This window comes from Gobio gobio, assembly GCF_949357685.1.
Source record: "Gobio gobio genome assembly, chromosome: 12".
In the NCBI taxonomy this organism is placed as follows: Eukaryota; Metazoa; Chordata; class Actinopteri; order Cypriniformes; family Gobionidae; genus Gobio; species Gobio gobio.
Window position 1 is genome coordinate 5,380,323 of NC_137105.1, and position 26,468 is coordinate 5,406,790.

At 35.7% G+C, this 26,468-nt stretch overlaps 1 protein-coding gene across 1 annotated transcript in view; it reads right to left on the minus strand.

The window, feature by feature from the left end:
• Positions 1 to 623: 623 nt before the first annotated feature.
• Positions 624 to 26,468, minus strand: part of slc24a4b (solute carrier family 24 member 4b) — a 60,257-nt gene continuing 34,412 nt past the window's right edge. Inside the window, exons 4-17 of the mRNA XM_079831690.1 lie at positions 19,259 to 19,333; positions 18,965 to 19,049; positions 16,086 to 16,189; positions 15,501 to 15,575; positions 12,507 to 12,532; positions 12,364 to 12,417; positions 12,089 to 12,180; positions 10,112 to 10,281; positions 9,722 to 9,863; positions 7,708 to 7,874; positions 7,497 to 7,611; positions 5,332 to 5,444; positions 5,100 to 5,165; positions 624 to 2,678 (exon numbers count right to left, since the gene is read on the minus strand). Of these exons, the coding sequence (XP_079687816.1) occupies positions 2,529 to 2,678; positions 5,100 to 5,165; positions 5,332 to 5,444; positions 7,497 to 7,611; positions 7,708 to 7,874; positions 9,722 to 9,863; positions 10,112 to 10,281; positions 12,089 to 12,180; positions 12,364 to 12,417; positions 12,507 to 12,532; positions 15,501 to 15,575; positions 16,086 to 16,189; positions 18,965 to 19,049; positions 19,259 to 19,333 (1,434 nt within the window). The 3' untranslated portion in view covers positions 624 to 2,528. The remainder of the gene's footprint in view (positions 2,679 to 5,099; positions 5,166 to 5,331; positions 5,445 to 7,496; positions 7,612 to 7,707; positions 7,875 to 9,721; positions 9,864 to 10,111; positions 10,282 to 12,088; positions 12,181 to 12,363; positions 12,418 to 12,506; positions 12,533 to 15,500; positions 15,576 to 16,085; positions 16,190 to 18,964; positions 19,050 to 19,258; positions 19,334 to 26,468) is intronic.

Consider the following 26,468-nt stretch of genomic DNA (forward strand, 5'->3'; position numbering starts at 1 on the left):
TCCACAATAGCAAAACAAAATTATTCATTATCAGTATTTATGTGTGGTTTTCTTGAACAAATATCTAAACATACCTTAAAACAGGATATTTACTTTTCTTGAATTAAGTAGATTTTTCTTACATCATAAGAATATTTTGATAACTCTTAATAACTCAAAAGTCTTAATATCATTAAGTATTTGAATTTGAGCTTACCTCATTAGCAAAAATATTTTGTTTTACTCTTTTTTAGTCTAATCGATTAAAGGTTCACCCTGGAATGAAAATAAAGTCATCTTTTACTCATCCTGCTGTTGTTCCAGAAAGAAAAACATTATGATAAGAAATAATACTAATAATAAGGTAAACCTCCTGAAGTTAATGTTGTGTACCGGTTGTCATGACAACATTGCGTGAGCGGCTACAGGGTAACGGCCGAACTCAGTATTTTGACTGAATAATACGGTTTCTTTCTTGCAAACCTTATAGTATATCTCCTGAACACTTTCCATATATGGTGCACGTCTCCCTGTATCATTGCGTGATACTTTTGTATCCTTTTTGTAAAGTTTTAGCCTAGACGCTATTCACTGCCATTATATGGAGAAATGCGTGCAGGACTAATTTTTAAATTTCTGCTTTTGAGGTCCGAAAAAGATAGAAGGACTAGGCATTGGAACAACAGCAGGATGAGTAAAAAATTACTTTATTTTCATTTCAGGGTGAACTATCCCTTTAATCACGATTAATCGCATGTAAAATAAAAGTTTGTAAATATGAGTGTGTGTGTGTGTGTGTGTGTGTGTGTGTGTGTGTGTGTGTGTGTATATATACACACACATATGTATATGCATATATTATCTAAACAGATGAATCGATATATAATATGTTTACAAACGTTTATGTTAGATCCGATTAATCGTGATTAATCGATTAGACATCATTGCTCTTATTATAATAACAATGTGCAAAATTTATCTTGCATTTGTAACTATTGTTATTAATTTTTTACTCAATTTAATCCAGTTTATGCTTAAAACCTTTTTGCCGCTTATTGTTTTTCTTGTCTTTTCTTACTTGTCTGTTGTTGTGTGTAACAAAAGCTCATTATAAATAAAATTATTATTATTATTAAAACAGTTTGCCAATCATATATGTAAATATGGAAAATAAAATTAATTGAGGACATACTGTATACAGTACATATTTAAAACTCTTAAATAACTCAAAAATAATATTTTAATTTTAAGTCGTCTCATTTGTTCTCCTTTTTACTCTAATTACAATAACAATGGATTATGTGCAATATTTTTACTTCTCTATTTATTTGCCTTCCTTTTTTAAGCATTCTATAACAAAATGTAACCAGTTTTATGCCTAAAAAAATTAGCCAGTGATAATAACACCAAACAAATCTTAATTGAAGATATATTCTGTGCAAACTCTTAATAACTCAAAGTCTTTAAAGTTGTACTTACAAGTTATTATTTTAAGCATAAATCAAACAAAATGTAGTCAATTTTGTGTTTATAACTATTTGCCAATAAACAAATGCTTAACTCAAAATCAAAACTTATCTTGTTTTAAGGATGTTTGGATATTTAAACTGGAAAACAAGCCCAAAAATTCTGATAAGAAGAGAAAATCATGTTCTGATCAGGCACGAGTCACTACCTGTTTCCAATGATAAGTAATGAATCTGTCAGCAATAAAGATGGACTGCGTCCGAAATCACATACTCTCTTGAGTAGGTACTTGTTTTGAATAAGCAAATATGAATGTAATCCGGACGTACTGCATTCGCCATGTTGTCATTATCATTATTTGAGTACTTCTTTTGTCGCATTCCTTTTTTTGCCTACTATATAGTAGGAAAGTATGCGATTTCAGACGCCGGCTGCAACATTATTGATGATTAATAATATGCAGATATTCTGGACCAATGAGATTTCACTGTGGGCGGAGCCACCCAGCATGACAATATGTCACGACTGGCTCGCACAAACATTGGTAGGACGATCGTACCTGATTAGGACACGGTAAGAAAAGCCCTGTGCGACACGGTAATAATAGATGATTCTCATTTCTCTTGCATTCCAACAAATTCTGCTTCCTTTTAGGCCAAAAAAAGCAATATGCTGCAAAATAATTCACAAATAAAGAGGTTTCTTACAAAAAGACATTTTTCAACAAAGTGACAAAGGAAAGGGGAGTGTATAAAAGGGTGAATGTTTATCCAGGCCTCCATACGCTCCTGATACAATCCATATTTGGCGGACACGCAATGTATTTTGGGATATTAAAGATCTCAACTGGAAGAGAAGAGCTGCCAAGGAGAAGTAACTCTTTCTGCGTCGAAATTTGTGGTTAGAGGTCAGAAAAAATGAGCTTTACTGGAAGATCTTCTCCGTCCACAGTGAAACGCGAGTCGCAGTGAATCAAGCGTTAGTCCTAATGAAGACTAACATTCGTCCGATCTGAGGTGAAGATGGTTCTGGAGTGCTCAGGATGATGGTGACATCAGGATGGTGCATTCTGGGATACGGTTCTAGTCTTCCCGACACATGGGTATATTGACGAAGGTGAAGACGTTGTATTCGATCATGATGGAGAAACAGAGGAAGATGGCGTACAGCACAAGCACATAAACGCCCAGCTTAAAGTCCAACTTCCAGCCGTTCAGGTGGATCCCAAGAATCTGCAGGTGAAGGAGATGAAAACAATAACGTACATCCGTTTGTGCAACTCAGTACTAGTGTGTGAAGTCTATAAGTGAATGAATAACGTCAGACTATCAATTATGAAATGTCTAAGCATAGATAAACAGATAGTTTTAATAGATACAATTTTTGTGTAATTGTTTATTGCCATATCAGCATCACTCTCAAAAAAGAGTACAAAGTTGTACCTTTTAAGGTACAAGTGGCCGTCACTGGGGTGGGACCCTTAAGGGTACATTTTTGTACCTCTAAGTCAGGGGTAGGCAAGTTCGGTCCTAGAGAGCTGATGTCCTGCAGAGTTTAGCTCCAACCCTGCTAAGCCACCATAGTATAAAACTCATGACTCCCAGCATGCATTGCAGCATTAAGTATGTCACCATTGTTGAGATTCATATGCTGATTCTTGATATCTGTGTGCGTCAACACTTTTTTCCCCCTAGAATGTATTTTTAAAAAATGAGAATGTCTGATCTGTGGCAAGAGAGTATTGTTGGTGAATATTATTTATTAACATTTTTAGTCAGCGATGAGTTTAGTCAATCATTTTTGTTTATAGCTTCTTTTGATTTGAACAGATTATGTGTTTTGTTAACACTGTAACAAAAACCACAAACTCACATAAAAAGGCAAGAGTCAAACTGCCCAACTAAATGAAACACTGATTACCACAATGGTGACCAACCATTTTAGTTTACGCAAGCCAGATCGTGTACAGACCTCACTCACCAGAAGTGCATGTCCAACAGCCTTGAGCGCGCGATCACTTACACTTCTTGCGTAAACTAGGCCAGATCGTGTACAGACCTCACGCACCGGAAGTGATGGCCCTCAAGGTTGTTGAACATAGTGGTGTATTAGAGGTAAAAAATGATATAAATACTGTTGGGTTTCTCACACAAACCGATCATTTTGTGTCTTAAGACATCAATGTGTCGTCACGAGCCGCAGGGTTTAATATGGATTTGTCTGTGCATGTTTTTTTTCCTCTCATAGATTTTGTTACCATTCACATGCATTATACGACTGACAGACTGCAACGGTTGGAGTTAAACATCTTCATTTGTGTTCTACTGAAGAAACAAAGACACCTACATCTTGGATGCCCTGGGGGTAAGCAGATTAACATCACATTTTCATTTTTGGGTGAACTATCCCTTTAAACGTTTGTCCTGATAAAACATTTATTTAATAAAGTTTATAATTATAATTAAAAATTGAGCAGTCCAAAAATATGTTTTATAGACAAGTTGGTACTACAGTATTGACATTTTGGTGATAAATAGATTAAAAAAATTGACATCTGCCAAACATATTCTGCTGATAAAAACGAATAATACAGTATTTTGTTTGAACAACTGTCAGTCAATTCATAACATTAGGATAACTTTTTATTTTTATTGTCATTGTGCTAAATTGAATTTTATAGTGTGAACATGTGTTTTGATTCATTATATTTATTTATTTAAAATAATTAACCATTTGACTATAAAAACATTCAGCAACATCAGAAAATGCAATATTTGTTTAAACAATTGTCAATCACTTAGACACATTAAATATTAGAAATAACTTAAAAATTGTATTGTCATTTCTACATTATCAACTGCTAAATAGAATTTTATAGTGTGGATTAATTGATTTATTTAAAAAAATATATAAACTATTTGATTATTAAAATGTTCACCTAAAGTGTTAAACTGAATTATAGTGAGACTGTGTCTGTTTTAATATATTTTTTACATTTATTTAAAATGATTGTCAAGGGTCAAGGTATACTTTAATTTCTATATCTTCAAGTGTCAAATTGAATTCTATAGTTTGAATGTGTCTGTTTTTATTAATTGAGACTTTAAAGAATCAACCATTTGATTGTTAAAATTCCCCAGAAATAAAAAAAAATAAAAAGTACAATATTCAATTTAAACAATTGTCAACCACTTTGCATGACATTAGAAATTACTTTTTAATTTTATTGTCATTTCTATATTATCAAGTGCTAAATTGATTTTTATAGTGTGAATGCATCTGTTTTTATTCATTAAATAACTTCAATAGTTACTGTTTTTATTGTATTGGTTTACTATTATCAAGTGCTAAATGAAACAGTTTAAATATCTCTGTTTATATTAACCAATTAGAATTTGTATTATTTGATTTATTTATCAAGATGTATATAACTTCTTATAATGTTTGCAAATGACGACTGAGTGGCACAAATGGTTCTCAGTGGTGTAAAATGCTGTTTAGAAAAGCATATTGATTGTAATAATCATAACTGTGATAGCAGCCTTAGCATGGATGTTTATTTCCCTATGAACAGAGACTCTGACCTGTCATTCAAAAGTCCCCATTGTTCACAGAGAAGCGTGATATGAGTCAGGAGTGTGTGATTTACTCACGGTGAGAGCCACAGAGCCCAGCAGAAGCACCACTGAGTATACGAGCCCGCGACTGTTTATCATCACCTGTACGGAGGAGGAGGAGGAAACAACATCATCAATTGCACTGAACCATTACACCAGTGCAGCTGTGTTTCAGACACACTCAACAGAAGCTCTTGGGTTCTGAGGAGCACAGCTTGATCTCTGTTCCAACAGAAAGAGGTTTTGCCAAGCGGCTACATGTGCTTACAACTGATCCATAATTGACTGCCATGGTCTGCAGCGCCCAGGGAACGCCAAGCCCCACCAGAATGTCAAATACGTTGCTGCCGATAGTGTTGGACACGGCCATGTCTCCCAGACCTACAGAAAAAGACAGAACAAGCAATGCCAGCTGCTTTCCGAAGATCCTTTTAAAATGATGCAAACTGGTGGTATATTAATTGTCATACTTCATTAAGAGACGGCTTTTGGAGACTAGCGATGATGTAAGAATAAGGCAGCAGAAAAACTAACAACAAGTAAGAAATAAAAACTGCAAAAGTAAAAATAGCAACAAAAAAGGTTTAAGCAACATAAAACAATAAAGAAAGTCACTCAAAATTTGTCAAAAAGTGCCAACTATACATTTTTCAAAAGCAATGCAAAACTATGAAACATTTAAGCATATATATATATATATATATATTATTATTAATCTTACTATAATAATAATTATTATTATATTCATATTTATTATTATTGTATTTTATACAATAAAATATTTAATCAAATAATACATTAAAAAATACATTATTTAAAAAAATATAAAAATAAGTATGCTTATTAAAAATGCTGCTGTAATTATTATTATTACTGTACTTTATCATTAATTATAAAGTTAAAAACAGTCGCTAAAACAAATAATAATAATAATAATAATAAATGTATATTTACAATACTTTTTTTAACATAATTTTAGTTTGAGCATCCTTCTAGAAAAAACGTAAATAATAAAAATTAATAATACATCATTCTTAATATTATTTATAATAATATTCATTATAAATTTTTGTACATCATTTTTGTTTGAGCATCCTGCAAAAACATTGGCTCAAAAACATAATAATAATTGAACTGTATTATTAATTATAAAGTCAAAAACAGTGACTAAAACAAATAAAATATAATAATATGAATAATAATAATAATAATAATAATAATAAATTCATATTTATAATAATAAGTGTTTTTTACGCAATTTTAGTTTGAGCATCCTTCTAGAAAAAACATAAATAATAATAATTCATAATAATAATAATAATAATAATAATAATAATAATAATAATAATAATAATAATAATAATAATAATAATAATAATAATAATAATAATAAATTATTATTTCATTATTTATAATAATATTTATTATACATTTTTTTGTACATCATTTTTGTTTGAGCATCTTGAGCATGGCTCAAAAACATAATAATAATAATAATAATAATAATAATAATAATAATAATTATTATTATTATTATTATTATTATTATTATTTTTTTTTTTATTTATTATTATTATTGTTGTTATTATTATTATTATTATTATTATTATTATTATTATTAATCATTACTGATCTTTATTATGAATTATAAAGTCAAAAACAGTGACTAAAACAAATAAAATGTAATAATAATAATAACAATAAATTAATATTTATAATGATACATATTTTTTTACATAATTTTAGTTTGAGCATCCTTCTAGAAAAAACTTTAATAATAATAATAATAATTAATAATAATAATACATTATTATTTTTTATAATATTTATTATACAGTTTTTTTTACATAATTTTAGTTTTAAACATAAAACATAATATTTAGTATTAAACATACTTTTTGTTTGAGCATCCTTCTAGAAAAAACTTAAATAATAATACATTATTATTATTATTTATAATAATATTTATTATACAGTTTTTGTACATAATTTTAGTTTGAGCATCCTTCTAGAAAAAAATTGGCTCAGAAACACTGACTATAAAAATTCCATTTGGTGCCAGAAAATTACACACTTAACCTTTAACTTTTAGATACACACTGTACATATCAACTTTAATGTAATATGAGCTTCAATATTTTTCAAAAGAGTAAAAAGAGAACCATCACAAACTCGTCTCTTTTGGAGTGCAAGGGGTTGTGGGTAACATCAACCGTTCTCTGATTTGGGATGCACTTCTACACAGGACAGATGGCACTGAGATGCAGTTTATGTGATTGATAGTGACACAGGAACAGGAAATAATTTGATCTGATCCTGCACTGCGCTACTGAAGCTAAAACATTCAGTTTTTCAAGCTAAATCGGCATTCATCCTGCCGCAGTTATTGATCCGCCACTAGCTGTAGAGATCAGAGCGGCGCGATCCATCTACCTTGACGAGCCACGATCAGGCTGGCGATACAGTCCGGCACGCTCGTGCCCGCGGCCAGAAACGTGATGCCCATGATGACATCAGGGATGCCCAGCGTGTACCCGATGATCGTCACCTAGGAGACAGCGTGGGGAGGGGGTTAATAAAGTCTAGAAAGACAAATCAGAGAGAGAGAGAGAGAGAGCGAGAGAGAGAGAGAGCGCGCACATACCATCCACACCATAAAGTAGGAAAAGACGGCGATCCAGACGGTGGAGAGGAGGAACGATAGCATGAAGTATTTCTCCCAGCGAGACTTGGCACAGTTCGGGATGGTGAAGAACAGGATCAACAATAACGGCCAAGAGATCAGCCATTTAGTCGTGTTCACACATCCGCCTGAAACACACACACACAACTAACACGATTATTTACTGTTTTGAAGGAATATTGAAACATAAACTCATTTCTGTTCTTGTTTATAATCAGATACGAAACTTCTGTTTACAGAGATTCAGTTGTGTTTAACTGAAACTATTCCTTTAAAATGCTCATATTTGCTCCTTCGCGAGTTCACACTTACATGTCATTAGAGGGAGTAAAGTTTTATGTGTATTTGACGTGCTGTCCGGGGCCTGACCCCAGAGTACATCAGAACTAGAAGTGTGGAGAAGGGGTGATGGAGGGATGCTGATAAACTGTCAACGGACAGAGGGAAGACTTCTGTATATATATATATATACACCTCTTATTGTTGATTGGCTGAATGCTCTCCACTCGTGTTAATTAAATGAATGTGCTCCTCCCCAACTTTGTTAATAACATCATGTCTTTCTTTTCTGAATGTATGTGGCGGTTTTGATGCATAATGTGATGCCAAAAGTGTAAATGAAACTGGTGAAAAAATAGTAACAAAAAGTACCTTTATCAAAAAAAAAATTAGAAGCCAGAACGATAGAATGACAGACAGACAGACAGACAGGCAGGCAGACAGACAGACAGACAGACAAAACAATAGAAGGACAGACAGAATGATAGAGGGACAGACTAAATGATAGAATGACAGACAGACAGATATATAGACAGACAAAACAATAGACGGACAGACAGAATGATAAAGATGACAGACAGAACGATAGAACGACAGACAGAACAGTAGAATGACAGACAGAAAGATGTATAGACAGACAGACAGACAAAACAATAGACGGACAGACAGATCGATAAAGATGACAGACAGAACTATACAACGACAGACAGAACAGTAAAATGAAAGACAGAAAGATATATAGACAGACAGACAGACAGATAGACAAAACAAAAGACGGACAGACAGAATGATAAAGATGACAGATATAACGACAGACAGAACGATAGAATGACAGAAAAACAGTAAAATGAAAGACAGAAAGATATATAGACAGACAGACAGATAGACAAAACAATAGAACGACAGACAGAATGATAGAACGGCAGACAGACAGATATATTGACAGACAGATAGACAAAACAATAGAAGGACAGACAGAACGATAGAACGACCTACAAAATGATAGAACGACAGACAGAACAGTAGAATGAAAGACAGAAAGATGTATAGACAAACAGACAGACAAAACAATAGAAGGACAGACAGAACGATAGAACGACCTACAAAATGATAGAACGACAGACAGAACAGTAGAATGAAAGACAGAAAGATGTATAGACAAACAGATAGACAAAACAATAGAAGGACAGACAGAACGACAGAATGACAGACAGACAGACAGACAGATATATAGACAGACAAACAAAACAATAGAAGGACAGACAGAACGATAGAATGAACGACAGAATGATAGAACGGCAGACAGAATGATAGAATGACAGACAGATAGACAAAACAATAGAAGGACAGACAGAACGACAGAATGACAGACAGACAGACAGACAGATATATAGACAGACAAACAAAACAATAGAAGGACAGACAGAACGATAGAATGAACGACAGAATGATAGAACGGCAGACAGAATGATAGAATGACAGACAGATGGACAAAACAATAGAAGGACAGACAGAACGACAGAATGAAAGACAGACAGATATATAGACAGACAGACAAAACAATAGAAGGACAGACAGAACGATAGAAGGACAGACAGACAGATACAATAGAAAGACAATAGAACGGCAGACAGAAAGATAGAACATAAGACAAAACGATGGATGGATGGATGGACGGAGGGATAGATTAGATCACCTGGAAATCTGAACGGAGAGGTGAGTTCGCTCTCTTTCTCCTCAGTGGTTTTGTCTTCTGGTACGTTTCCATTCTCGATGTCTGGCTTCCCGTCCACCACGGCCGTCTCCACACCATTGGCTGACTGGACCAACCTCTGACGCTACACACACACACACACACACACACATTGAGGACCATAGACATTATGATTTTATACTGTACAAACTGTACATTCCATCCCGAAAGTCTTACAGGTTTGGAACGACATGAGGGTGAGTAATTAATGACAGAATTTTCGTTTTTGGGTGAAACATACTTCAAAAAATAAATATGTATATATTTGTATAAATGTTCTGATTGTTTTTGCTGTAGCACAGTGTGGTCTGTTCATTCAGGCGTCTGCTGTACCTCCGTTATAATGAGGCGACTGGCCATGCGCAGGCGAGTCTTCGGTCCAAAGTGGTTGGTGACCATGACACGGAGACCCGCTTCCGGGAAACGGTAATTTGGAGGACTGGCGTTAATGATTTCATCAACCATTACCACCGAACCTCGACTGTAGATCTTACTGGACTTGACTTGAGAAAGAGGAAATAATTAGCCAATAAAATACATTTTTTTAAAAACACAAAGAAAATGATATAACTGATATTCTAAAATAGCATTTTTCAGACATTTACTGTGATATCTATTAAGCATAAGAAAGAGTGTGCAGAGTTAAAGGGATAGTTCACCCAAAAATAGAAATTCTGTCATCATTTACTCACCCTCAAGTTGTTCCAACTTCCAAACCTGTATGAGTTTCTTTGTTCTGCTGAACACAAAAGAAGACATTTAGAAGAACGTGTGTAACCAAGCAAAGAGAGCAACCATTGACTATTGACATAGTTGGGGAAAAAATACTATGGTAGTCAATGGTTGCTCTATCGGCTTGGTTACAAAAATTCTTCAAAATATCTTCTTTTGTGTTCAGCAGAACAAAGAACTTGAGGGTGAGGAAATGATGACAGAATTTTCATTTTTGTGTGAACTATCCCTTTAATGCAGAAAGGTTCAGTAAGACTAAACAGACAGGCAGAGGCTCAGATGAAGAATGAGGAAAGAGACGAACTGGTGGAAAGATCGCAGGCAGTAGAGAGACAGAAGTGATAGTTACCTCTCAGTCAGAGACGGACAGAAGCGGAGAGAAGCAAAGAGCTGGAAAACAAAGCCTTCTCGTATCTGCTTTAATACTGAATCAGGAGGACATTTCTCTCACAAACACAACGGACCAATTCACTCATGCTTTTCAGAGCATGTGCAGTACATGTCTAAGATGATTATATATATGATATATCATGTCTAAGATTCATGTTGCTTTCAAACATTGACATTTTCTTGAAGTCTTAACATTTAACAAAAAAAGTCAAATTATAAATGATCTGGTATTTTTAAAAATAGAACTAAGATAACTGATAATACAAGGTTATGCTGAATTGCTTAAAAATAATAATAGCTTTTTAATATTTTAATTTCATCATTATGAAATATACTGTGTATATTGTATATATGAAAATATTCACATCATTTTTTTAATATAATATATAATTTAAAAAATAAAACGTGTTAAAATTTATATTAAAATGTAATTGAGTAATTGAAAACATTAATTAAGTCAATGTATAATAATTGCTTTTTAATAAGACTTTTATTTCATTAGTATGAAATCCATATATCTGTATATATCTATATCTACTGTATATATATATATATATATATATATATATATATATATATATATATATATATATATATATATATATATATATATATATATATATATATATATATATATATATATATATATATATATATATATACATATATATACATACTGTATATGAAAACATAAACTATATAAAAAATGTAATATGTAAAAATATATTTTGAAATATAATTGAGTAATTTAAAACATTAATCAACACATAGATATAGATATAGATACATAGATCACATAGATATCATAGATAGATATTCATATCATAGATATTTATACATAAAGACACCCCAGAAAGATAATCATATTTATTTTCAGACGTTTGTAGTCATAACTGACTGTATTTAGAACTCGTAGAACTGTTGGACATTTTTTAAATAAATTACATTTTATGTAAAGTCACTCTGTCTTCTTTATCACGTTTTCTACTGTTTTCTACTGTTTTCTACTGTGTTTGTTCACAAACTGAGGATGATTACCTCACACGTGAACTAAAGGTGACAAGGGAATGGAATTATGAAGTATGACTTGTATTAAATCGGAATTTTTAAAGCCTGTCTGTTTAGTCTTACCTGGAGCCAGCAGTGGTAAAGACGGATCGTCCCATTTACAGTCTAAACTGTCTTTACCGTCCTCCAGTTCACTGCCGGCCGCTGCGTTTCCATTGGCTACATTCTTATCGCTCCGTCTGGTGAAAAACTTCTGCAAGCTGGAATTAAATCTAATAGAGACACAGAGAGGATTGAGCAAAACAAAAGAGGATTGATTAGGAGCATCCACAGGTTATAAAACAAAATGAGGGTTTTCTTCCTGAGTGCCAACATTTTCTGCTCTGGTATGACCAAAATTAAAAACATCATGATAAAAGTATATACAGTATGATAGTCCTGTGAATAATGCTCACTTCATGATGAGGATATATACAGCATACATGAGCACCAGCACCAGACTCTCCCACCTAAAACACACAAGAGAGATTTATACAATCAAAACCAGACGTCAGATCAGATGGAGGTTTACAAAAATCAGATGAGAGAGGAGACTCACCACACAATCTTTCCATCATAGATGAACTGATTGAATTCAAACAAAAAGATAGTCAGTGCAGTTACAGTCTAGTTACGAAAAGTAAAAAAAAAAGCTCAATAAAATGTAATATTCAATATAAAAAATAATATATATCCCGTATTATCAGATGCTTTAGAGAAGATATTCCTACGGAGCCCCTAAAGGGACATGGTGAAGGAAAAAATATGAGATGGAGGGAAAATTATTTGTCAATGCTTTTGCATTTTGTCAGTTTCGTGAGAGAACGCAAAGTTTCCCGGGGGAACGCAAAACGTTTTTTTCAATGCAAAAGTTTTACATGAACAAACACAAAGTTTCTCGGGGGAGCGCAAAGGTTTTACAAGTGAACGCAAAGATTCTTGGGGGAATGCAAGTTTTACACGAGCAAACAAACTTTCTCGGGAGAAAGCAAAACATTTTGGGAGCAAATGCAAAGTTTCTCAGGGGAACACAAAATGTTTTTTTTTTCAGAGCAAACGTTTCTTGTGGGAATGCAAAAGTTTTACACGAGCGAACGAAATGTTTCTTGTAAGAACGAAAAAGTTATACGAGCAAACGCAAAGATTCTGGGGGGAACACAAAATGTTTTTGTCAGAGCAAACATTTCTCGTGGGAATTTTACAAGTGAATGCAAAGATTCTTGGGGGAATGCAAGTTTTACATGAGCGAACACTATTTTTATGAGCGAACGCAAAGATTCTTGGGAGAATGCAATAGTTTTATGCAGGGCCGTGCAGAGAGTTCTTCAGGGGCAGGGGCTCAAATGTAAAAAAGGGGCAATATGTAAATATATATATATATATATATCCTTATGCTCATCAAGCCTGCATTTATTTAATCAAAAATACAGAAAAAAACAGTAGCCTAACATTGTGAAATTTTATTACATTATGTTCTTTTTTACTTTTTATTAATCAAAGAATCTTGAAAATAGTATCACAGTTTCCATCATTGACATTAAATCCTCATATTAGAATGATTTCTGAATGATCATGAGACACTGAAGAGTGGAGTAATGATGCTGAAAATCCAGCTGTGATCACAGGAATAAATTATATTTTAAATACCATATTGCTGTTTTTTATCAAATAAATGCAGGCTTGATGAACATAAGAGACTTTCATAATGCTGCATAATATTCAAAAATGGTAATATAATAAAGTCCTTTCACGTATCTTCACATAATAGGCCTGTATGCCGGTGGCACTTGGTTTTGGTTAACTTTGATAGTTTCATGAAATGGTAAACGGTGTATCAATATACATAAATACAAGTGAATTTAACACTTCACTTACCATTAATGCGACGTTTGCTGCTGCTGCTGCTGTGGTGTTGTGCAGGGATTTGTTTGTTAAAATCCATTTTGTCAGTGATGCAATTTATAAAATGAGACAAACCGCAGGAAATCGTTCCACAAACGTTAGTTCGTCTGTCCATGTCATTTTCAACCGATTTGTGAATAAGAACAGAAAATTACCACTTCACTTCACATCGCCCAATGGACTTTGAACTTGCTTTGGCAGATCACGATTGGTTGTTGTATATACATGACAAACGGGCATTGGTGAATTGTGTAATACTTTAAAATATATAATATATAGATTTGTAATTAAATCAACACATTAGCTCTAATTATGGATGAAAAAAAAAACATTGGCTTACATTTTTCCCGCGAGGCCACACACTCTCTGAAAGGACCATATTTGGCTCGAGAGCAATTTCCGAACAGTGGAAATCAGCAGTCAATCAAAACGCACGCAACCCATAGCAACGCGTTATGGCAACGCCTCAACAGAAATTGTCCGACTTTTGAGCCGTTCGTTACTATTGTATACATTGTCATGTTATAATAATCACATTTATTTAGTTTTGTTGACCACGATATTATCATTGATATTTGTCTGAGAGGGGCACTTTTGATTCATTTTGAAAAAGGGCAGGGGCTCGAGCACCCAAAGCCCCCCCCCCCCCCCCCCCCCCCCCCTGCACGTGCCTGGTTTTATGAGCGAAAGCAAAGATTGTCAGGGGAATGCAAGTTTTACACAAAAAAACGCAATATTTCTTGGGGGAGCGCAAAGGTTTTACAAGCGAACGCAAAGATTCTTGGGGGAACGCAAAGGTTTTACAAGTGAATGCAAAGATTCTTGGGGGAATGCAATAGTTTTATGAGCGAACGCAAAGATTCTTGTAGGAACGCAAAGGTTATACGATCAAACGCAAACTTTCTGGGGGGAACACAAAATGTTTTTTTCAGAGCAAACATTTCTCGTGGGAATGCAAAACTTTTATACGAGCAAACGCAAAGTTTCTCGTGGGAACACAAAGGTTTTACAAGTGAACGCAAAGATTATTGGGGGAACGCAATAGTTTTTTGAGCGAACGCCATGTTTCTTGTAAGAACGCAAAGGTTATACGAGCAAACGCAAAGTTTCTCGGGAGAATGCAAAACATTTTGCGAGCAAACGTAAAGTTTCTTGTGGGAATGCAAAACATTTGTGAGAGAACACAAAAGCATTGACTTATTATTATCCCTTTAGGGACTTCTTATTTTCCCAAATGTTTTGATTTAAAATATGTATTTAAAGTACTTCTGAAGTTATTATTTCAATAATTTAACAACACATTCACATGTTCACAGTTCTCTGATGCCAGTTAATGGTCACATTACATGCACGTGGACAAATCAATTATTGCATATTTTTGTGTGATTTATTTGTAATAATAATAATAATATAAATAACAATTCTATTAATACTTTTATAATAACATATATTGTATAATATATAATATTTTATTATTAAATAATATATTTTTTTATTTTACAGTATAATTGTATGTATTATTGCAATAGTAAGATGTTTCTTCATTAATCTATTAAAATAAACGTTTTTTTAAATCATAATAATTGCCCACAGGCTTTCCTCTTTTTATCAGCATTACAGGATGATGTTGTTAGTTTCATTTGAGACTCACCACAATTAGAGCAACTACAGACAATATGTAGAAGAAAGAATCACGGAAAACAGCCCACCAGGTCAGAACAACCACCTACAGACATCAACACAAACTACTGTTAAATAAATACATGGATACACAAAGCTAGAGAATAATGAACACGGATTATGCGATTTACATAAAGGAAAAAACAAAACAACAATGAGAAAGAATATGAAAAGATAAATGGTTCAATATATAAATGTCACACGACATGCATAATTCAGGCAGAGGCCTCCGGTTATTATCTCAGAAATAAACACAAATTAATTTTTAATCATATTTTGCATTAAAAAACCTTTTGGCAATCCAATCAGAACAATAGATAGAAGCCAAGAAAAATCGAAGTTAAATTAAAAAAAATATTTTGAGAGAGAAAAAAATCACTCGTTGTCTGCATTGTATTATTCAGCGTAGCACATTTTGGCAAATGCATTGAACATGACCACATATAAAACACTCTTTTGTGACTTTTCTTGCACCATTATATGGATGGTTTTCTTATTTTGAAATATTGCTGACTTTAAGGCTACTGTTGGAGAAGATGCACACACACACACACACCTGCCCGGCAAAGATCCCACAAACTCCAATGATGCAGAGGATATTGAAGACGGCAGAACCGACAATAGTTCCAACTCCAACATCACCGTGAGTGATGAAGACACCTGAAGACAGAAGAAGGGGTTTGTTCAAATCTCAACACTAATGATCCCAGGAGGAAAACTGCAGAAAATTATGTTCTTCATTCCTGGACAAATATCTAACAATTCTAAAAAGCATAGATTGACTTGACATCATCACAATATTCCTTGTTATGTTGGCTTGACAAAGAACAAAAACATACTGATACTGAAGCTTAGTATTATTTTTCTTAATAAAAATGTATAGTCTCCACCTGGAGCTTTAAAGGTGCAGTGTGTAGTATTTATGAGGATCTATTGACAGAAATGCAGTATAATATACATAACTATGTTTTCAGTGGAATATAAAGACCTTACATAATGAACCGTTATGTTTTCTATTACCTGAGAATGAGCCGTTTCTATCTACACACACCACAGGTCCTCTAATGCTGCGTTCACACCAAACGCGAATAGAGCGGCAAAATCACGTCTACCGTGTCTAGTTGGACGCTTGAACATTTTGAATCCATTCGCCCGTCCACAGCGAATTGGACGCGTGTATAAATTGAGCGTTTGAAGCGAAATAGATGCGCGTTCAAGGCGCTCCAGGAGAAATATGTCATAAAACACCACTCTGCCAAGACGAACCACTACAGGACATCAGAGCCAGCGGCAGACGGCAGAAGGACTGGCCGAGGAAAGGCTGCTCTCGCTGGGGTTAATGAGCGCTGAGCGACCCGCTGATCGCCTGGATCTCACAACTCCCTGGATTTTTTTTTTTTAAATAGGCGCTCTCTTTATAAATAAACCACAGATTTGAGCTTTAAACAACTACATTCTCACATGAAAAAGTCCTAAAACTACATTTTGTGACACAATAGTAGTATTTTAAATTATGCAGGGTTTCACATCACGTCACTTTACCACGGGACAGCAGCAAGCAGGCTCCTGATTGGTTAACGCGGCGCAAATTGATGCCAAAGTTCACATTTTTCAACTTGGGCGTCAGACGCGAATTCGCTTCAAACCCGTGAATGGTGTTTTTTGTGCTATTTTTGAACTATCGTGCCGCAAGACCTCCAGACGCGCGTCAACGCGCCTTTCCATTGACTTAACATTGAAATCACTTGCTCCTGATGCTCTATTCGCGTTTGGTGTGAACGCAGCATTACAGTGAGGCCACCATTTTGTGCCGTCATTTTTTGCCGTCATGTTTCTACAGTGGCCCTAAACGAACAAACTGCTCTAGAGCGCTAGCTACTCTCTGCTTTCTCAGACGACGACATCTTTGTCCTGTGTCGGGCACTGTAGCTTCTCTATGTGCTTCGAAAGGGAGGGGTGAGGGGTTGCAATTCGCAATCTGGCCACTAGATGCTGCTAAAACTTATATACTTATATACTTATAAACGCATATACTGCACCTTTAAAGCTACAACCACCAAACTCAGGTCAGACCTTCAGACTGTTCTGACTCAGGTTGCTGTATATTTTCTAACTGATCCGACTTGGGATTAGCATTCAATCCACGAAAAATCTCAGGCTTTCAATGAGGGGCTCCAAACTTGTGTACAATAAGACATATACTGAGTAGAGTATTTAAGCTATCACTAGCAACGGTTAATAACTATCCTGGGACAACATGCTAAAACATACAAGAAACGTGCTAAAACATGTTATTAAAATGCTAATTCGTGCTAACAACATATTAAAACATGTTAACAACATGCTAAAACATGTTAACAATATGCTGAAATATGTTATTAACATGCTAAATCATGCTAGCAAACGATGCTAAAATATGTTAGTAAAATGCTAAACCATGTTTAACAGCGTTAGCAAAAAATGCTAGCAACATGATAATTCATGTATTACAATGCAATTCATGCTAATTCATATCAACGTGTTAAAACATGATAGCAACATGTTAATTAAAGCTAACAAATGTTATAATAGGCTAACAGCATGTTAAATCATGCTAGCAGCATGTTAATTAATGTTAACAATGTGCTGGAACACGTTATCGACATGATCATTCATGTTAGCACTGTGCTAAAAACCTGCAAATTCATGTTATCAAAATGTTAATTCATGCTAGCAAAGTGTTAAATAATGTTAATCATGCTAGCAATGTCCCTCTTTCTTTCTCTTTCCACTTCACTAAATTTAAAGCTTATAAAACTGTCAAACTTTCATACAGCTTTGTCAAGACACCATCATAAGGTTGTCCCAATGAACTTTACTCAATTAGTTTAAATCATTAATTTACATAAAGGGGCGGGGCCTGGTCGAGTTAGTGTGTTGAAACTCGCGTTAAGGGGCGGGACATTTCCCAAACACACTTGAGCGCTTGACCAATCAAAACACACTGGTCCAGTCGACCAATCAGAGCACAGTGTGCTTTTCAGAAGAAGGGGCTTCATAGAGACAGGAAGTAAACAGAGTGTTACTGACAGACTGGGAAGAGAGGAGCCGCAACAATGGAGAAAATGGGGGAAATGAGATGTTTTTTGAACATTCAAGCATGAAAACCTGTTCTAGTAGAGCCCCAAATCAAATAATAATAGATTCCCTTTAAAACAAGAAAAGATATCTAATGGGCTCAGAAAATAAACTTGATTCAAAGGGAAAACAAGATAAGGGCAGATCTTTTTTCTTCATTTTGATACTTTTCAGAAAACACAATCTAAAATAATTTTGCTTCTCAGGTAAATGCATCTTGATTGAAGAATGTTTAGATATTTGTACTGGAAAACAAGACAAAAATGCTGAAGAAGAACATAATTTTTTGCTGTGATGATTGTGACTGTGTAACTTTACCTATAACAGATGCGAAGAGCTCTGGCGCTGAGCTCCCCGCCGCCATGAACGTGGCCCCAGCCACATCCTCGCTCAGATTCAGCTTCTGCAGAACACAGTAACAGCAGACGCTTCACATCCAACAAAGCCTTTGGCACAAACCCCATCCAAAACTGGAGCAGTATGTTTTATGGGCTCCCGAAAGCCTCAAAGTGGGTCAGAGGAAGAACAGTGCGGATTCTGCTGCTCTCATTGTACCGCGGTATTACTCGGATGAAATGGGAATTCATTGGGATCGTTTCTGAACAATCCTACCTCGCAGATTTTCTCAAGAGACATCACAAAGTAGTCGTCGCACACGATCGCCAGGGCCAGGAACATGTAGAGAGCCTGTCAGAAGACAACAGAAGATCTCTGGTCAGACGTCACCACTTCGGCTCCAACTAATCGCAAAAGAGATTTCTTTAATATCTCAATTATTTCTGCTGTGAAAAAGACCCCAGTGACTCTTCCCAGAGAGGTCTTAAGATTTCCCAAATCAAGTCATGTAAAGTCAACATTGATGTTATAGTATTTTTTGAGCTGAAACAGACCCTTTGCAAGCTCAATTTTGTGCACTCTGAAGTGTCAATCTTTCATGCAATTCATTACATCACATCTACATTTAATCATTTAGCAGACACGTTTATCCAAAGCAAGTTAAAAACGAGGAACATCACAAGCAATTCAGTACCACAATGCTAAATTAAAGCTATAAATGTTTTTTAATTTATATTTCGTTTTTGTATTTTGCCTTGATTTGTGGTTTAAGTGATTTAAGTCATGGCAGAGCAACAATTTAAAGTTGGTTAAACTAAAAATAGTTTTCATTAATTAAAATAAAGCAACAAGAAAATTAAATATAGGCTAAATATTAGATGTAAAATGAAAATGAAATAAGTTTAAGAACTTACTTTACTTAAACAATCATAAATTAAAGCTAAATGGAAATATTATACCAACAAACAAGAAAATGACGAAAGCACATCAAATTACAAAAAAAATGTAACTGAAATATAAAACTGAAAATATCAAAATAAAAGATTATTCTAAATAGTAATAAATAGTAGGCATACCATTGCATAAAATAATACTAATGTGTATATCTTCCTGAAAAATAATATGCAGTTTAATGTCACAAACATAAAACCTCTATTCAAACCTCTATCTTTCAGTCTTTCAGTACTAAGATTTATTACCACATAAAAATATACTTAATTACGAGATGCAACAATACTAAATTTCACTGCTATAATGGTAGCAAATTATCCAGAATGATATCTGCCGATACAGATAGTTTGATTTAATTAAAGCTGCACTATGTAACTTTTCCGTCCGCTAGAGGTCGCCTATTCAAAACAAATGCGTAGTTTGATGACGCCAAGTTTGAGCGCAGAATCTTGGGACATGTGGTCTTCACCTCCAGGGCCGGCCCGTGCCATAGGCGGTATAGGTAAATGCTAGGGGCGCCACTCATCCATAGGGGTGCCAAAATCTATTACTGATACTATTTTATTAATATTAATTCGAAATATTACCAAATAAAGCGAAAAAAAAACCTTAACTACGTCCCCCGCCTCTTCCCGGTGCGCCGCATCAATCTCCCCCCGCCGAGCTACTTGAATTGCGTCAGAAATAGAGCGCACAACCAATCTGATGTTGGGAATTTGTTGTGTCATTGCCTGATTATTTATGGCGGATGGCCGAATTGTAATGTCAAAAAAAGATAGAATCCCTCTGATGCAGGGAAGATAAGGGATAAAGACAGAGGTAAAGTGATGTTGGCTAATGAATGAACAGTTTATCTAATTGCATAGTAGTAAAATACTAATGTTCGCTAATTAATTACAGTTTTACCTTAAACGTTATGCAAGCAGCTGTTCTGGGATTCTCCAGAGGCCACAGACAGTGTGATTTAAAAAAAAAAAATTCATATCAGTTTTTTTAAACGCATGTAACAGAGTCCTGCAACGGGTCGGGTACCCGCGGTTACCCGCGGGTACCCGCAAAAAAGTGGCTAAAACGGGTGGATTGTGACATTCCTAAAATTCACGGGCGGGGATGCGGGCGGATAATTAACTCCTCGCGGGCGGGTAGTAGCGCGGGTGAAAAATATGTGCAACATTTGTCTAAATTACCATTACACATACGCAACAACGACATGACATTTGACCCATCACGTCACCACCACTGCGACAGTGCGACTTTTGTTGATGCTTCTCGTAGCCTAGTTGAAGCGAGCGTTGCAGGAGTATGGATGAAGTAAAAGTAAAGTTGGCGAGTGGAGTATATACAATTGTTGACAACGAGTCTTTAAAGGCAAAATCGGATGTGTGGAGAAAGTGTGGTGTAATAAGAGATCAGGAAAATAACATCATAAGCGGCTTCGCGGCTTGCAAACTTCGAGGAGAAACGCGAACATCAGCTAGCAGGCTCAAGTATAGGCTAGCCTATAATATATTGTTTGTGAGCGACAGGCTCAGGTTTTTTTCTTCTTCCATTAACAGGTCTATTTTCGTAGGCTATAGTTATCAGGTTCCATAGCCTATTTAAGCGCACTTTAGCCTGTTTCATCAGCCCATTCATGACGCTGTTGTGATGTTGTGAGAGGTGCAAGATAAAAAATAAAGCACTTTAATTGGAATGGTTTTAGCGTTTGTGATTTTATCGCGGGCACGGATCGGGTAACGGGCCAAATATTAACGGGTCTGGGCGGGTGCGGATTTCATTTTGATATTATCACGGGTGACGGGTCGGATCCGGTGCTGAACTTTGCGGGTACGGGCGGGGGCGGGTATCCAAAAATGGACCCGTGCAGGACTCTGGCATGTAATATCCCTTTTTTTAATAGCCTAATGTTTTTACTCTATAGTTGTGCAGTTTTAAGGGGATATATGGCATTTTTAAAAAGTATTTGCCGAAATTAGAAATTTTATATACAGGTTTATTTAAAATAGCAACATTTTATGTAAAATTCATATTAAATATCTAAATTTCTCAGTTTAATTCATGGTGAAAACATGAATGTGCATAGTTTAGTGGAAGATTGCTGTCATCTACTGGAAAACAAACACTTTTGATAGTTCTCAATGAATAGTTTGTGCATGAATGCTAGATGCAGTTACTCTTGCTATTTGTGTTTAGGCTGTAATGTGGCATAGGTGCTATTTTTGTATAGTTTAACTATCATCAACCTTTAAAAAAATAATAATATCATGAACATAATGATGGGGTAGAATGGACTGGACATCATATAAAACAAAAACAATAAAAAAAACAAAAACATCAATGCATTACAAAAATAAAACAGTAGCAGTGTTTCCACAACTGAGACAGATAACATGTAGTGCTAAACCTTTATACAAGGGGCACTAAGTAAAATCTTGCCAAGGGCAGCAAATTGGTCAGGGCCGACCCTGTTCACAGCCTGTGGAAAAGAATCGGGATGGGACTCGGGCAGAAATCATGTTGATGGATGTGATTATTAACGTTACTGTAGTCTGAAGCAGAGCAGGGCCGAGTGTTGTGGAGCTGGAGCGATTTTTAATAAGAGGAACGCAACACACGCCTCGCGAGCAGCGGGACTTTTATTATGACACAGTCGCCGGCACCATTTCCGCTTTTCCGGCCATGAGTGTGAGGTAACGCAGCTCTGTTTGTCATATTAGACACATCTGAGTGTGTTGAGAATGATGTTAAGATGTTACTCTGTGCGTTCTGAGTAACATCTTCACCGGAAACCGAGGGGAACGCAGATATGACGTCATTGACAGGCGACTCCCTCACACGTCCCAGTTCATTGGTTAAAATAGCAATTTTCTCACGATTTACAAATAGTTGGAAACATTTGGGATATTGTAAGTACTCAACATAACAAAATACTGTATATAACACTGGCCTAGTGGTTTTTGGATATTTTACTGAAAAAAATTTACATAGTGCACCTTTATTAAGTAAAACTATCTCCCAAATAGGCTATATACAGGGAGCCCTCTCATTTGGTACACTAATATATTAGAGGCAAAGACTTTAAATAGCCTATAAGAAGACGGTGCACTTCGATTGCTTATGAATGGGAGAAAGTGCAATGCCCAATATGGCAAATAAGCCCCGCCTTCTAAATGAAAGAGCCAATCGTTGATTAGTAAATTCATTGCGTCACTGCAGCTGCCGTTAGAAGCTCCGGTTGCTATAGAAACAGGCAGTGTTGTGAGACGCGCGTTTAGGACTGCGCATTAGCTTTGTCCAGGCTGAAAAATATAATTTTCTATTATGATTCGTGTGTTTAGAAACACAATTTATGAGACAGTTGCTGTCAGATTTCATTGGTGATTTCAAAAATGAAATTTAATTGTGAGCTTGGCGAACAGTTTTGAGAAATTTGATGTTTCCCCGTTCAAAGCTGCACTCGCATGCCCGAGAGGCGTTTCAAAGATGGCCGCCGAGTCAAATGTCTTAAAGGGACTTTGATTAGAGGTTAAAATTAATAACATAGATATAATAATTACACTCAAATAAACAGCCATATGCCTCTCTGTATATTTCATAAGCACTTGTCTTCATGACAAATATATTCAAACATACATATACAAATCTGTGTAACAGTAAATAACAGTAAATAAGATCATCTCCAGTTTTTTATAGATAACTAACAAACTGTGAACATTGGATAACTTTTCTGAGGGAAATGCAACGTAAGTGACGCATTGTTCACAAGCTGCTTTATTGACGTCTTTCTGCGGTTGAAACACTGATTATCTTTCAACATTCCTTCTGATGTTCATGCAAGTTTTTCAAGATATAACTTGTATTAAAGTGGAAGAAGAGGCTTGTGCTTCGTGCTGCCGCTTGAACTGAGGCGCTACAGCAATCTGTCGCGTTGAAACGCCATTTTTGTTTGATTTTCGTGATAAATGGACAGAATTCGAAAGCTGAGACTTCTTATTAGAAATTATAAAGCACAAAGCTCTTTCCAATTATGGGACACACTACAAATAATGTTTGGTGTAGCGGACCTGGCAACCCTTTGACTACGGGTGATTCATAGGGTCAAATAGCTTTAACCTCCCTATTTTATGCGTTGTTGTCGCGTTAACTTGCCCTAAATTCAACACAAGAGAGATTTTCTTCACACACAGGATGGCTGCGTCTGAAATTGCATACTCTCTTGAGTAGGTACTTGTTTTGAATAAGTAATTACTTCACTACCGCTAGAAAAGTGTGTTCAATATAGAATGAGTGTAATCCGGACGTACTGCATTCGTCATGTTTTCATTATCATGTGTCAGTTGTGTCGCTTCACTGCTGTTGCCTCATGGGATAGTAAAGTGTCCATCGAATGCACGCTTCAGAATCTCGCTGGAAGAAGTAGGTCATCCTGGTACTTTTTCCCGCTCTTTTATGAGTACTGTGAATGTCTTTTGTCACATACTGTTTTTCGCCTACTATATTGTAGGGAAGTATGCGATTTCGGATGCAGCCTATGAGTTGCAGTCTGAACACGTTTTTTCGTCTGATACTGATTATTGGCAGATATATCAGCGCATCTCTACTAATTACAGTATGTGTCATGCTTGCAATGCTGTATGTCAACTATTTACCAAATGTGTCTGTTTTCATGTCTCCTAAATAGAGAGCCATATGAGACAAAACCTCTGAGCACTGAAACCTTCCTCTGAGGAGGCACACAAAACCGTTCACCCGCTGTTTATCATCGCTGTCAGGTCTTTCCTCCACTGAACCCGTTTCCTCCCGTGAATGCACAATGTGCCCTGACTGCTTCACACCGCTGGATTCACATCTGTATTCATTGCAAAGCCTTTCCTCGTCTAGCTTAATGAGCCGCCCACACAATAAAAGCTTCTATTTATCCACAATTTGAAACCAAAGTAAAGGCATGCAAATGCTATGATGACCTTGAGACAGCGTCATAACATGGGTCATACTCTTCACGTTTGTTTACTTGTGAATTTATAACTGTTATTTCAACAAAAACATCACTTTTTCCTGGATGCCAGCCGAATTTAGCCCCGCCCACAAAATGTTTTGCTCGGGCAATTCGGTCTGGACTCGCTCCATAGAGGAGGAATTATGCCCGAACAGAAACTGTTCGGACCAATGAAATTGTCAGGGCGGGCTTTAGACGATGATGGACAGATGATCAACAGTAACGTAATCATCCACGTCATCGAAGGCTCTTGGGTTGAATTTGCTCTTATCCTAAACGGAGAACTTGTTCGTATATGCATTCACCTTTACTATTTCTCTCAGAAACGATGATCGTGTTGGTAAGTACTCTGTGTATCCTTAAATTATTTTATTACTGCCAAAGATCGTTTACACTCATGTTTTTCTTGTAACGTTACTTAATCATGCGTGCGTGCAGACAGGGTTTCCAAGTGTTTTTGCAATGTCGCGCACAATTGCTACTCAAAACGTTTGGTTGGCAAAATATGTTATTTTGGCAAGGTTGCCTGCTAAAATTCGCATTCCTGGGTTTATATAATCACATAATTGGGGTCGCTTCAACCCGCGGACATGGAGAAAAACACGGACTTGGCAACACAGTGCAGTTGAGTTCTGTTGACATTTGACAACTAACGTTACGCGTCGCTCCGTTGCTCTGATTGGTTGTGGGTCTATCCAATTGAGGTCTTTCCTGGCTCGGTTGAAACACGCCCCATAATCAAAGCTCAATGGAGCGGTACCAGACTCAAATTCTGACTAGAATTGAGTATGGCCACGCCAGGCTACAAAAGGGATGTACGGCCTATAGGAAAACTCTGATTTGACTGACAAAAGGGAAATAAAAGGATTACATTTATGATTTATTTTTAAATCAGACAACAAAAGATAATTTTGATCAATTTTAACTAGGGGTGTAACGATTAATCTACTATATCGATGTATCGATTTATATTCTTATGATCTAACTACATCGATCTGTGCTCGGCAAGTTGGCCTTCCGGACGACATATATCGATCTAACATCGTTTTAAAAGGTAATCAATCGATTGTATCGATAATAGGAAATAAAGCATTTGATTTAAGCACGTCAGACTTTATATGGATGTTTTTTCTTAGCACTTTTAATGATAAAGGCGTTAAACTTTACTCGATTCAGTCTGCCTATCTGTGACATCATCGCCTCGCACCAGCAGCTAGGAAAACAAAACATAGCATGGCGGATGGCAGAGGAGAAGCCGAGCGAGAAATTATCAAGCCACCAGGAGAAAGAGCTACCTGTACTTTCAACCCTTGCTAAATGTTACCTGTGCATTCCTGGCATTCCTTTTTAATACTGCTGGCGACATAGTGAACGCACAGACAAGTGTTCTGCAGCCAGATCATGTTGATCAGTTGATATTTTTGAAAAAAATATATATATATGTAGAGTCATTGAAGAGTAGTTGGTTACATTTTATCTTTGTTAAATATTGTTTGTTTATTAAACGGAGAGTAGTAGCAGGTTCAGCATTCAACCTGA